The sequence below is a fragment of the Grus americana genome, chromosome 19 (genome assembly GCF_028858705.1).
Source record: "Grus americana isolate bGruAme1 chromosome 19, bGruAme1.mat, whole genome shotgun sequence".
Taxonomy (NCBI): Eukaryota; Metazoa; Chordata; class Aves; order Gruiformes; family Gruidae; genus Grus; species Grus americana.
In genome coordinates this window covers 12,947,238-12,960,549 of record NC_072870.1, presented here as the reverse complement: position 1 = coordinate 12,960,549, position 13,312 = coordinate 12,947,238, and the positions used below count along the sequence as shown (strand labels likewise).

Sequence of the window (13,312 nt, the reverse complement as noted above, 5' to 3'; positions counted from 1 at the left end):
CTGTACATAGTTCCAGCAGACTGCAGAAGAAATAGTTCCCACTCACGTATCAGCAGCTTCTAACGCTATCCATCCAAAGAAGAAGAAAAAACCCACTATGATCATGCAATCTCTACTGTGTTTCACAAATAGATCTAAGGAACAGAACAGCCACGGGAAAGGCCAACTCCACTTTCACCCACAAACACCAGCAGAGCTCATTTTCTCATAATTTCATGAGCAAATTATCCTGCTGAAATCAGTAGTAGTTGAACTGTATATAAAGAGGAGAATCAGGTCTAGTTTCTCCTGGTCAAGAGGTATAAACCCAAATTCTTTCCAAAGGTGCTTTTTTGTTTGCTTGTTGTTTGTTTGTGGGAGGTTTTTTGTTCAGTTGGTTGTTTTGGTTTTTTTTTTCTTTTTTAAGAACTGTGACAAACTGGGAGTGATATAACAATTAAGCAGTGCACAAGTGCACTGCACTTCACTCCATGTGATCTGAGGGTGTTTCTAAAATGGGGGGAGAACCAAACAAACCACAAGAGGAATTAAAGTGACCTTACTGGTCTGTAGCCAACATTCTCAGAACTAAGCCAATGGACACAGAAAAAGAGACAAGCAGCAAAGCAAGGCCTAAGAGGCTCTGAAAAGCACTTTAAGAAATAAAGGTCTTCCTCTGAAAATTGAATAGCTAATGCTGCCGATTCCTGACTTTAATTTAACCGCTTTCCTGTATCATTTTAAAAGGCCTGGTGTCCAAAACCCGCTCATCCTATAAGTCCCAAACATACTAAGACAGAATGGCTCACCGCTGTCACTCAGTAATTCCACACACACTGCTACCAGTACCAAAAATGCTGTTTCAATATTACTTGTTATGCAAAGATCATATTTGAAATGTTTATCAAGTCAGGAGAAAGTAAAGGCATCTACTTGTTCCATTCCAGTAACTGGCATTAACTTAGAATAAACCAACACCGTACATGGTAGGCCCCAGTTCTTTAGGTGCAACATGTGTGGAGATGAAATTTGCGGAGAGCACAGCAATACCTTCCGTAAAATGGAAGAACGTTTGCCTGTGGAAATGATGTCCTCTAGTGGACAGCACGCTTTACCAAGATACAGGGCTCTGCCATTGGATCTAATAAGTTGAAAAGTCATGTTACAAATGCACTGGGAAGTAAGCCTAGCCCTGCTGTGAAACCACAGCCATGTTACCCTTCTCCACTGGTTCTGCCTTCTCCTCAGCTTGAATTAGCTTTTACAAACACTGACTGCAGCTGAAAAGGAAAACCATGACTCGAGTCATCACTGTTTACAGCAGAACTTCACCAGCAGGATCAGCACAAATACTCTGGGAATGAAATAGCAATGATTTTATACCTAAAGCTTATTTGGGAGAGGGCAGAGTACCAGAACAGTAGGGACAGTCCAGAAGCATCAGTTTAGGGATCACTCCATCATCCCCTAAAGGCCCTCTTCTCCTTAACAATGCATGAATCAGTGGTTACCTTGTCAGGCAAACAGGACAGATGGAAAGAAAGCAGGCTGATCTGAATGCCAGTCGTACCAGTCCCTCACAGTATCACTAACGCACCAGGCTAGCCCAACAGAGCATCCAGGCTCAGGTGTCTTGTACCGGACCTTCAGGAAGACGCTGGGATAAGAACTGCAGTTTTCATTGGATGCAATTACAGCAGTGGGCTTTCCTGTAAAACTCACTGCTGTATGATTCACTTCACTACCATAATATTATAGATTTCAAGCTTTGAAGCAGGCCCAGCAGTTTGCTACACCTCTTGCTTGGTAATAAGCATTTGCCGATCAAGCCTAGACATGCACATGCCACAGACAGGTGACCATTCAAAAAGCACTCCTGAATACTATGACCTCACCAACCTAGTTAGCAGAGACAAAATAGCACACAATGTTCTCATAGCTACTGAAAACTTAGTCTTTTACACAGCAAAGTATTGAAGACTGAATTAATCTCAATTAAAAAAAAAAATCAAAAATAGACTCTGTTGCACAGATTAAAACATTTCCACTTGTCAAAACTTGTTTTAGAACTGTGACCATTTTGAATTCAGAGAAGGTTTTCCTAATAAAATGAAAAAAAAAAAAAAAAAAAAAAACAAAACCAGAAGTCATTCTTCCATCTGGAAAGAGATAATGGATGGAAGGAATGACCTTTGCTGTTGCTGTTGACTGCTGTTGCACAATAATACGTCTTTCTGTTCTGCTGGTTTCAGATGCTTCCTGCCTACCCATTAAGTGATTTAACTGAGCTACCCACACGTTGTTACTTAGTGACTATGCAGTTAAGACTTACTGGAGGCCAAAATTACCCACTATTATTTTCTAGCTATGTTTTTTATTTCTTCATTGGCAAACATAAAACTGAAGATATACTTTAAAAAGATATGAATTTAACTAACGGAGGCGCTCCTCAGACTCAGGAGCTTGGGCAAGACAGAGGGAGATGCTGATCCTCCCTCCAGTTATTCCAGAGCAAAAACTGAAGTACGCCCAGAGTAAGCCAGAGCATGCACAAGGCCAGAGTGGGGAAGGGGGAGCCCCAAAGGAGAGAGGGGGAGGAAAATAAAAGTGTGGCAGGCCAGTGGGGTGGGGGTGGGGGGTGTGTGGAAATAGGGATCCAGAGAGAGGAGGCAAATAAAGGAGTGGGAGGCCAATGCAGCACGGGAGGCATCCAACCAGCCTAATTGATAGCGGCTATAAGGGATTTCATCCTGCGTCCTTCCCACCAGGGAGGGCAGTCACCTGACCGTGCAGTTGAGCCAGTAAAGACTGTAAAACAAGCAGAAAACAAACTTTCTAAAAAGTTAAGAGAATGAAGAGCTTTCCACCTGCTTGGTTCCCAGAACTAGACTGCAGAAGAGCTGGGGAAACTTGGGAGCTGGCATGGGAAAGAGGTGGAAATACAGAAGATTTCTTTTACTGTTGGCAGCAAGATGATTAAACCATACCTTCCCATTCACGAACCTGTAGTACTTTAAGTAAAGGCTGAGTCCTGCCCTGCTGAAATCCGTGTACGCTTACAGTCTTGTGAATCGCAGACTTGGAAGCATTGCTGGCACTTCAGAAAGGGGACAAAAGAGGAAGAATTAAAAGGGACAGAAGGGGGAGCTTTGAGGACGAGCACTAGAATAAAGTTCCTGATCCAAGAGGCAGCAAGATGAAAGGCAAGAAGTCAGGAGTATGTAAGAGGGAGAAAATGAGAAGAAAGGTAATCCTGAAAGGACAATAAAGCAAGCAGGCTTTTAAAGTGAACAGTCACCAAGTTTATCAGAGAAGCTGCAGCCCAGAGAAGAGATGTTACAATACTCCCTCTGAGAACAGTCCTGGGCTGACAGTGTACTGAGACAGGATTCCTAAGAGGTGGGAAAAGGGTTGACCGGTACAAAGGAAAAATTGAGAAGTGAACAGAAGCATTGAGGGAAGAATAAACTGGCCAGCTTTGGAAAGAAAGCAGCTTGGGACAGGAAGCAGAGAAGCAGCTTGAAGACAGTCAGCAAGATCGAGCTGATACCAGGTAAGGCTAGAAAGGGGAAAGGGTCAGGAACTCCCTTTATTCTCATTGTGGCTGCATCAGTCTCTAAATAAAAATCAAAAGGAGAGCAAAAAGCACAGCTGACAAAGCCAGAGACATAGTTCAAGGCAGAATAAAGTCCACACAAAATGCAGGTTCCCTTGTCAAGAAGTCAAATGAAAAAGCTAACTGAAGGAACAGTCCAGACATCACTGTGGTCAGAAGTACCCAATATAACCAACTCCTCTCTCCCATTCCTCACTCAGTGTCTTTCATCTCATAGCAATTCAGCAATGACAAGTCCCTGGTACATACTTCAACTGGCAGTTCTGCAGCAGATGGTAAGGACAGGCATATATTTGCTTACTGAGTACAGGAAACAAATCAAGAAATTAAGCTGTGCAGGCCTTTAAGCCCCTATTTTAAGGTACCAGTGACATTTCCAGTCTTGCACCTTATGGGATTACTGGTGAGATGGCGGAAGAGAGAGGGGAGGTTTAACATGGCTGTTCAGGCTCCAAATCCTACATCCAGCTTTCCTGTAAATGTGGTACATCTCTTGGAGCCGCTTCTTGATGCTTCAGATGCCAGCTTCCCCACAGCAGAAATTAACTTCACCCTCCCTCTCAGCAGTATCATCACCTCCTCCAAACTCACTCCCCAAACCCAGAGAAGATACAAATATGCGCTAACCTTTTCCTGCAATGACTGTAGGTGGACTGCCTGCATCACATCTGAAAGATTCTACTTTCACAGCGCAGAGATTTTGGCTTTCTGAGGAGGATCTGACACTTTTGAGTCACTGCTGCCTGTTAAAAAATGAAGTAGGAGATGAAGAGCAGATACCACACCACCCCCACAGGGACATGTCAGGTAGTGATCTGCAGTTGCTGCTCTGTGGTTTTGCAGCCTACAATCCTGCAAATGTCCAAGCATTTCTGCACTGGGACCATTCCAAGCGCTTAAGATCTGGAATCCACTAGGTGAGATCTGGCTACTCAAGAGTCAAGTTGACAACCTCTAAAAACCCTTTATAAGCACCACGTGTCATTCAACAGTGATCAAGGAGCAGGTTTCATGGCTACTAGAATGATGGTCTGTCTGTGATAAGCCTATGGCACTGGCAAGGGCTGCAAGGCAGGGTACATACAAGCAAAACAGCCACAACATTGCTTTATTTGTGCATATTCCTGCTCACATTGATAAACTCAATAGGCTTAATTTATAAAAGCGGCAAGTTTCCCCTTCTCCTAACCCAGATATGTTCTGTCAGACCTCCTTTGCGAATGGTCAATTCTTGCTCTTCTGTACAATAAGAAGTAGTGACAACATCGTAAAGATGGCATCAAGTCATATTTTGTCTACCAAAGTGAGTGGAATCACATCCAAGAGAAGTACCATCCTTTAAAATTCCTGTGCAAAGTTGGGTTTGAACAAGCAAGCTACGTATGCAGGCTATGTTACTCAAGTACCACTGAAGGTGCTCCCTTATTTTCCTATCAAAGTTAAAAGGACTGCAAACCAATACCAAAGAAAAAACAATGAGACTTTTTTCCCCATTTGATTGTTTCTTAATCTTCCAAAGACAGAAGACAACCCACTTAGCTCAATACTATATTTGCATCTTCTGAAGTTACTGATACTGTTATGTTCCTGAGTGCCCTGTTTCTGGGCTGCCATCAATCCACACATATTTTGGGGGAATAATAAAAAAAATAAACACTGCTGGGTGAAAACTTTGGGTTTAGCTTTAATGTTACCATGCTGCTCTAAAGCTGTGCCAAGAACTGGCACCAAACACCAGGCAAGTTTCACACACAGACCAGCAGGCATTCAGTTATAGCACAGTTAGGCCTTTGCTTACAAAAGCAATGGGCTCTGCATGCAACCTAGAAGAAAACCACTTCTGCAACAGGAGGAGGTTTCTCATCTGTTCTTCTAGCTGGCACAGGTCATTCATGCACATAGTTTATGCCACGTGCTGTGGAGCTGCCACTGCCACCAGGCATCAGGGCTTCGCTGCTAAGTATCCCCAAGCCCTCTGGCCACAGCCCCAGCCAACCGACCTCCAGATTGCTCAGACTCTGGAGGAAGGACGAGTTAAAACATGTGAACCTGCAAGGCCCAGAAGAAACTGCACCTGCCTTTTCCTTTCAGCAAGTCCTACCCAAGAAGGACACCTTCAGTATTTCCATAGGAGCCCCTGGCTGCTGCGTCCCAGTCTTTTTCTCCCGAGCAGGCGGCAGCCACCATCAACTCCACAAGGCGGCAGCCACAGAGCTCCTTCAGCTGGGAGAGACCCCTTCCCGGCCCTGCACCGGGAAGGAGAGCCGGGAGGAGGCCACACAGCAGGGAGCGGGGCGGACGCCCACGATGCCCCTGCAGCCCCGCACGGCACTCCTGCGACCGCAGGCACCAGCCGGCGCGGGCGCCGAAGGCAGAGGGGAGCCCGCTCGGAAAAGACGAGGAGGGGAAACGCACCCGTGGCTCGTTCACAGAAGTTAGCATTTACCGTTCCGGTGGGCCGGCGGCAGGGTCCACCCGGCGCGGCGGGCACGGAGCCGGGACTGCCCGCGGGGCCGCTGTGGGCGGGGAGTGCGCTGGAGCCTCACCTCCCGCCCCGCGCTCCCCTCAGGGCTGCCCCAGCCCGTTCTGCGGGCTCAGCACTCACCTGGCCGCGGAGCTTTCGCCATTTCAGGACTGCCCGCTCGCAGCCAAGCCGTCGCCAACCGCGTCAGGTGCTCGCCCGCGGGGCCCTCCCGGCACGCCGACACCCCGCGCTCCGCCACCCCATCTGCTGCCGGCGGAGGCCCCGCACCGCCCACTCGCCTGCGGCGCTGAAAGACGCGGCCGGGAGACGCCGCCGCGCCGCTCAGTCCCGCCGCGCAGCCCGCCCGCCGCGGCGCAGCCGCCGTCATTAAAGGCGCAGCGAGCGGGTCCGCGGAGAACGGGGGCCGGGCCAGTGTGGGGATGCGGTTGGCAAGGTCCCAGCAGTCCCCTCTGGTGCGGGGAGGGGTGCAGCGGCGGGTCTCCCCGAGCCCGCCCGGCTTGCCTCGTCTGGCCTGGCCTGGCCTGGCCGCTGCCGGCAGGGACCCGCGCCAGTGCGAGGCGCAGGCCGAGACCACCCGCAGGAGCGGGCGGCGGGGCCCAGAGCGGGGGTTCTCCAGGGCTGTGGCCAGCTCGCCCTGCCCGGTAGCCCCCACGGCGCTCACGGGAGTGAGTTACCGCTGGCCTGCTGCCCTGTCCCTGGGCATACCATGGGACACGCGGTTCAGTCACTGCTGCAGCACTACCCGCCCAAACCGCTCCTGCAAGTGGTTGCTCTGGATACGAACAGCAAAAATCCTCTGGCTGTTGCCGAGTCCTGTGACAATGCAGTGGCTGCACTGCAATGCACTGCCTTTTAAGTCAGCGGTAGGCAAGCAGCTTACAGTCTGCTGAGAGCTGAGCTAGGGAACTTCCAGGGCAAGGCTTGCTTCCTCCCTCTTCAAGAGCCTTACTAGCAGCATTTCTCTAGTGCCATCAATGAAGAAAAGTGGAGTAGCCAGCTTCTCCAGCTCTCCCAAGAATTAGGAGAAACTCACTTTGGAAATGTCTTCAGTGGCAGCCCATCTTGAGGGAATGGTGGGAGGAGGCAAGAGAGAGCCTATGGGGACTTACATTTTACTTGCAGCACATCAGAACACCACCAAGTAAAGCACAGTAAACAAAAGTTTTGCCCAAGGAAGCATACAATTAAAGAGCCAAGCAAACACAAACAGTCCTAAAGGAACTCACAGGCTCTGTGCCAATACCAACTTAGTAGGTATAAAAATAAATACATTATTTGCTTTGGGTGTTGCTAATCAGCTCGTTCAAGGAGCCACAGCAAATACCCCTCAGAACAGAGTGAGTTAAGTGGTTTTGTTTGAGGCTTAAGTGGAATAGCACCAATTCGCCTCTGAAGCAGTTGCAAGTTAACTGACTCTAGTTACCTTCCCCCAGCTAGGGGTGACAGTGCTACATGCTGGAAAGTTTGGCCTTGAGCCACATCGCTTCTGCTGTTTCACCTGAAGTCCCGGTTAAGAGATTTGACCACGCAACTGCTTCCCCAAAGATGCTACGGTGCCACTAAGCCACCAAATTAAGCAATCCTAGAAAAAGGCTGTGGATATATTCACGGATCTGGTGACAGTACCGGCTCAGGGGAAAATGCCTGAAAGGCAGTGATAAGTTTGGACAAGAATAGTGAGTTCCCTGCTCTGTGCTGCTTTCTGCTGTGAAAGTTGCACTACTTTCCAAACAGCTTCTCTCTTGTACAGATGTGACCGGCCACCACCACTTCTGGGAAGGAGCAGGTCAGTAATCAATGGGATAAACCCACCTATTTTAATTGGATGCTAACTCAGTATGAGTTGGAGTAAGAAACAGAACAAAAAACAGACGATAGGACTGAAACATAGTTTTAACAGGCAGTTGAAAATGCATGATTATCCACAGCTATGAAATGTATGACAAACCCATTTGCAGTTTCTCATAAAGGCTATCATGACAACAGCATGCAAGGAAGTGAAGGATGAACAGCAATTGTCTTCTCCCTGCTATTCACAAAGGGCGAATGTGCATTAAGCTTTGCTTTCTGTTATGCCAGTGCAGTATCTCTGAAATCTATACAGCTGGCATACACAAAGGCATAATTTAATCTCTTATTTCCAAAGCTGATGCTGTCACTTATATAGAAGCCCAGCACAAGACTCATGACTCACATCAGCATTATTTTAAGAAACCTACCTATACTGAAGGCACATACTAGCAAGAGTCTGTTAGCGATGCACATCCAAGAAAATAATCGTTACAGACCAGACACTGATCTACTTGCACCATAGCCTTTTGAAAAGTCTTCATCCTTCCCATATTTGCATTCAGTCTGGGCATACAATAGCATGAGCAACGAGAAGCTGTTCCTAGGCTGAATTGACCCAATCCTAACTGCTGGTAAGCAGTTTCATACAGGTAACTGAAGTGAACCACAGTAACTTTTGAGAAGTGTCAGGCTAACAGTCTGCACGTCAGCTACCATGTAGAAGACACACCAAACCAGATTGTTATAATCATCTGAACAGAACTTTGAATGAGAAGAGAAGTTTTTCTAGGGCATGGAAGAACTTGGTTTCCAAGTCAGAAACAACTAGGGAGACTCCCATGGGACATTTACTTGTCTTAATATCTCTGTCCTTCATTAACTGCACTCAATTTAATAGCCAGACCAAGACTAAAATGAAAGTTATTTCTTTTCCATGCTCCCCAAATCTTCATTGAAAGAGAGAGAACCTGCCTAGAATAGCTCTTCTATTTAGATACGTGAAGCTGTTCACACAGACACAAAACAATGCAGCCATTTACATAAAATGTCTGTATGATGTATCCAAAATTGTTTTATCAATAAGATTTCTGCATAATATTATATCCTGGGTAAATACAAATACTGAACTAAATCAATTCAGTTCCTTAAGCAGAAAACACAAGATACAACAATTGAGGCATTAGCATCTCTATGAGATTCTATGCTCCAAAAAGATTTGGCTAATTTTACTGGAAGAATAACTTTTCTTCTGAAATGCCTTGAGAATTTGAGCTGTATGGAGAACATTAACAATACTGTACTCAGATGTGATAAATACCAAATTCCCCTCTCCTTCTTTGTCCTCTACCCCTTTTTGCTGACAGGAAGAGCAAAGTACAAAGACCAGAGGCAGAAGTGGAATCTAGGTGTACATTCCCAGAGCTCTGCCCACCATGCTCGGAGGCTCTTAATTAAATAACTCAACTTACATCACAAATTTACACCTTGCAGTGATAGCACACTACAAGATGTATCCCAAGCTAGTATATCAACATAATGCTGTAGTAGGCAAAGGCTGGAACTTGAGTCAGGAGACACGACTACCATATCAGTTTGATAGACTGCTTTTTCCTGCCAGCTCAGCTATCTCTTCCCTACAGTCCTTTGCTCGAGAAAGTAGACCCTGGATAACATGTAAGAGCAATCTTTGCCTTTAATCAAAGTTATATTAGTGCTTCTTTGAAAACACACTTTAAAATCAGATTCTGACCCAGCCATTGAAAGAAGATTGGATTAGCATTTGATACCAGTTTAATAGGATTGGTTTGTAATTTGAACATAAACTGGCACTACCATCAACAGGTGCCACATCCATTGTTCAACAATTTTTTTATGGAAATCATACCACCAAACCGTACTGGAAGAATATGGTTTACAAAGCAGCTTTTTCATTTTCCCTGCCCCAGATTCTGTCATCTAGGAGTCATTGCATATGTGGTGCCTCCCCACCCATCATCCTCCCCCAATGAGGTAGAAAAAAATTAGACCTCTGCACAATAACTCTGGATGTAAGAAAACAAGCTTTGTTGTTGTTCACACACACCACCACAATTATTCCAACACATATTCATCCTTAATGGCTTGCACTGGGCTAGATGCAGTGACTGGGGGGGGGAAAGGCTTTGCATTGGCATGGCTGCCTGAGCAGGCAGCTACCTGCAGCCTTTGAAGGCAGCAAGAACCACCATGCTTCCCTCGAGGGAAAAAGATTAATTTACATTGTCCTGAATACTGAAAGCAGACAAATGCCAGCCCCAGACAACATAAACCTCCAGAAATTTTTTCTTTCTCCTGAAGACTTGCAAAAGCTTCAAAGATTATGTATCCTTTCAGTATATAAAGGCACACAGTTTTTTTTCATGTGTTACAGAGGACATGTAGAACCTCTACAAGCATCATAGTCAAATAATAATGTAAGTAAAATACACTAAGCCAGGCAATTGCTGAGCTGAAATGCCTTTAAAGATATTTATATATCTAAGTACCTGTTAAGAAAAGAATCTAATTCCAAACACGTTTACTCTTAATTCCGAACACATTCTGTCTTATTGGTGACCCAAGTTCTTTTCCTTACAATACAGAAACTCCTCTCAAGACAAAGCCTCTGTCAAAGGATGCTCCTCATCATTATCAGGTTTCCAGTGTTTCAAGAGGTCTAATTATAGAAATCAAACCTTGTACAAAACATGGTTTGCATACTAATTCATGCAGAAAAAGATCAACACAATAGGCAGTGCCATGTGTTAGAGGCAATATAGAACCACCTGAAGATGGGAGCTCAGAGAAGAATGCTATCAACTGCCACTACTGCCCCCCTGAAAACATCTGCCCACCTAATGATCCAAACCTGCTCAAACTGGGCAGGGAAAGTTGCTCTGGCTGTACACTTAGTGTCCAAGGCAGCAAAGCTGAAGGTTGATCGGTTGGTTAATATCTCCAGGACTGATTTCAAGCCTGCCTTCTATAGAGTTGTGCCTGCTGACACTGGGTTCAATCTGGTTTAAGCAGCCTTCGGAGTGAGGAAGTAAGGGAAATGGGAGATCTGTCCTCTAGAGGCAACATTGTTTGTCCAAAGTGAGAAGACAATTGCTTATTGCAAGAAGGGCTGATGCTGCCTGCAGTTCCATCAGCAGTTGTGGGACCTCAGTGATACAGCAGTGTGCAACTCAAGGAAAGCAGCTGATGAGGAGGGTGCAATGAAGGTCAGGAGAACTCTTGAAGCTCAGTTCTTATATCCTCCTTGAAGTCACCATAGAATTTAAGAGGCAGCCCTGAGGAGCAGACACCACATTGAGTCATAGAAAACAGCAGGCAGTAGAGCAGCTCACAGCCAAGTGTTTCCCACTAGAAATGGGTTGCACTACACTGTTTTACTTGGAAGGACTGAGAAATTCTCTGGCAGCAGATGCACCTGCTCTGTGGCTGCTCATGCCAGTGAAACAGCCAAAGAAGCTGTCCAGGATCCAAGAACAAGCCTTTGAGATAGCAACTCTTGGCAACATAACTTCAAATAGTTTGAGAGGCCTCTCCGCACTGTTTATGTGTCACCCACAGCCAAAATAGAAAAGAGACAGGATATGTCAGAGCCCAGCACTTTAGAGGAGAGCAGCATGCTGCCAAAAACCAAAGGGAAAAAAATCATAATCCACAGATGGATAACAGAAGACAGCAATGGGTGGGCAACTGGTCCCAACAAAGACTTTATGGTACTCCCAGGCACAGGGAATAGTCTAGCAGGAAGGTACGTGGCTTGGTGAGGAGGCTGTGATGCTGCCAGGCTGCTGCTAGCTCTAGTTAATCCCAGATACCAGAAAGGCCTCACACAGCCTTTATTACTAAGGTTGCACTGACTGACACCAGGATTACTCAGCTTTGCAGCCAAAGCTGGATGCATGGCTGTAAAAAGTCCACAACAGACACAAGGTAGCCAAATGCCTGGGCCTAGCAATGAAAATTTTCCTAACAATATCACAGGGCTTGCTCTGCAGGGAAGCAGGGTCTAATGGCCAAGACAGCGGTCAATAGCTGCAGAAGTGAGCCCTGAGCGAGGCTCAGTCCTGAACCAGTCAGCCCCCTCATCTGTTACTTCTTCATTGGCTCTGAACTGAAAGATGCTCTTTCCTCCTGCCTCAAGTCTTCTCGGTTGCCAGAGTCTATCCCATTAAAAGTCTATCAGAGCAGGAGCAGACTTGTACTTACCAATAACGTCAGAGCTGAGGCCTTCTTAAACGCAGGCAAGGAAAAATGGTACTTGTTAACTCCTGTGCTCTCCAGTATTGGTAGCTACACGAGGACGAAGGCACAAGGTATAAAAACCGATGGAAAGGAAGTTGATAAGAATTAAAATCACAGGATTTAAGCAGGATTTCATAAGTAATTAATCTATATCTAGCATTTGTTACCCCACTGCAGAATCACTACTTTAATCAAGACTGTCTGTTTTCTCTGCACTGTTTACAATTCTTTAATAAAAGGCAGAGATTTGCTGAGCACAAGGCAAACAGCTTCCAGTTGGCAGACAGAAATACAACTCACAAAAACTCCTTGGGTACAAATGACAGCACATGGAAGATGTGCTCCAGACCCCACAGGAAAGCTCCCACATTCAAATATGCCCATATAGTCATGACTTTTCGTACCTAGTAGTGCTGTGGAAAGAGTTACTTAGAACAAGGAATCCTCCCTGTCCGCTCTAAATAGCACACCAAGGACAGTGATCTTAGCAATTTTCAGGTTAAAAAAACCCCAGGTGTTCAGAAATGAATGAATCAAAACTTAAAGGAATAGCACGAAATTGTAGCAGCCGTATATTTTTATGTTGTTACTTTAGGGCAATTTTGAGAGCTTTTTTGTCAAGTTTTGACATAGGGAGGGGAAGAAACTGGAAAAGGAGGGCAACGTCTTAATTTTCAAAATGTTAGAATACAGGTCCCGTATGTCAAGCTTTCCACTCTCAAAAATCAGGACAGGACAGTGACAAAACACCACACTGAGAGGTAAAGGAGGAAGAAGCAAGCAAACCTAAAGGTATGTTTTTTATCTAGATTGCTGCAGACGCACGGAAAAAGCCTGAGTTGATCAGCATCTACTGATTAAAAACAAAAGTTAAAACCTGCCATGCCCACATACTGGTTTGCTCATACTTTCTGGTTAGATATCTCATTTTTTCAATATGGAACAGCTCAGATTTTGTCCTCTCTTGCCTTTGCAATCTAACCCACTGTTAAAGAATAACCCAGACTCTCCAATCTCCAATATTACTGCTATTTGCTCTTTTTTATTGAGCCCTTTCTGATTTTTCCATTTAAAAAAAAAAACAAAGAGGAAGACAGTGATAAAATTGCAGGGTCTCTCCATTTCAGTGGATAAACACAGGGCATCTATTCTTTCCAAGTGGAAAA

The 13,312-nt window shown here is 45.6% G+C and overlaps 1 protein-coding gene across 7 annotated transcripts in view; it reads right to left on the bottom strand.

Moving 5' to 3' along the window:
* PITPNM3 (PITPNM family member 3) overlaps positions 1 to 7,077 on the bottom strand; it is a 117,473-nt gene extending 110,396 nt beyond the window's left edge. For 4 of the 7 annotated variants that reach the window (XM_054848098.1, XM_054848101.1, XM_054848102.1 and 1 more), the window contains exon 1: positions 6,201 to 6,750. In XM_054848098.1, coding sequence (XP_054704073.1) covers positions 6,201 to 6,447 — 247 coding nt within the window. In that variant the 5' untranslated portion in view covers positions 6,448 to 6,750. Of the gene's footprint in view, positions 1 to 4,222; positions 4,339 to 6,200; positions 6,751 to 6,785; positions 6,890 to 6,960 lie in introns of those variants that run through there. The other 3 variants (XM_054848103.1, XM_054848105.1, XM_054848104.1) reach the window with 3 other exon arrangements.
* Positions 7,078 to 13,312: the final 6,235 nt, after the last annotated feature.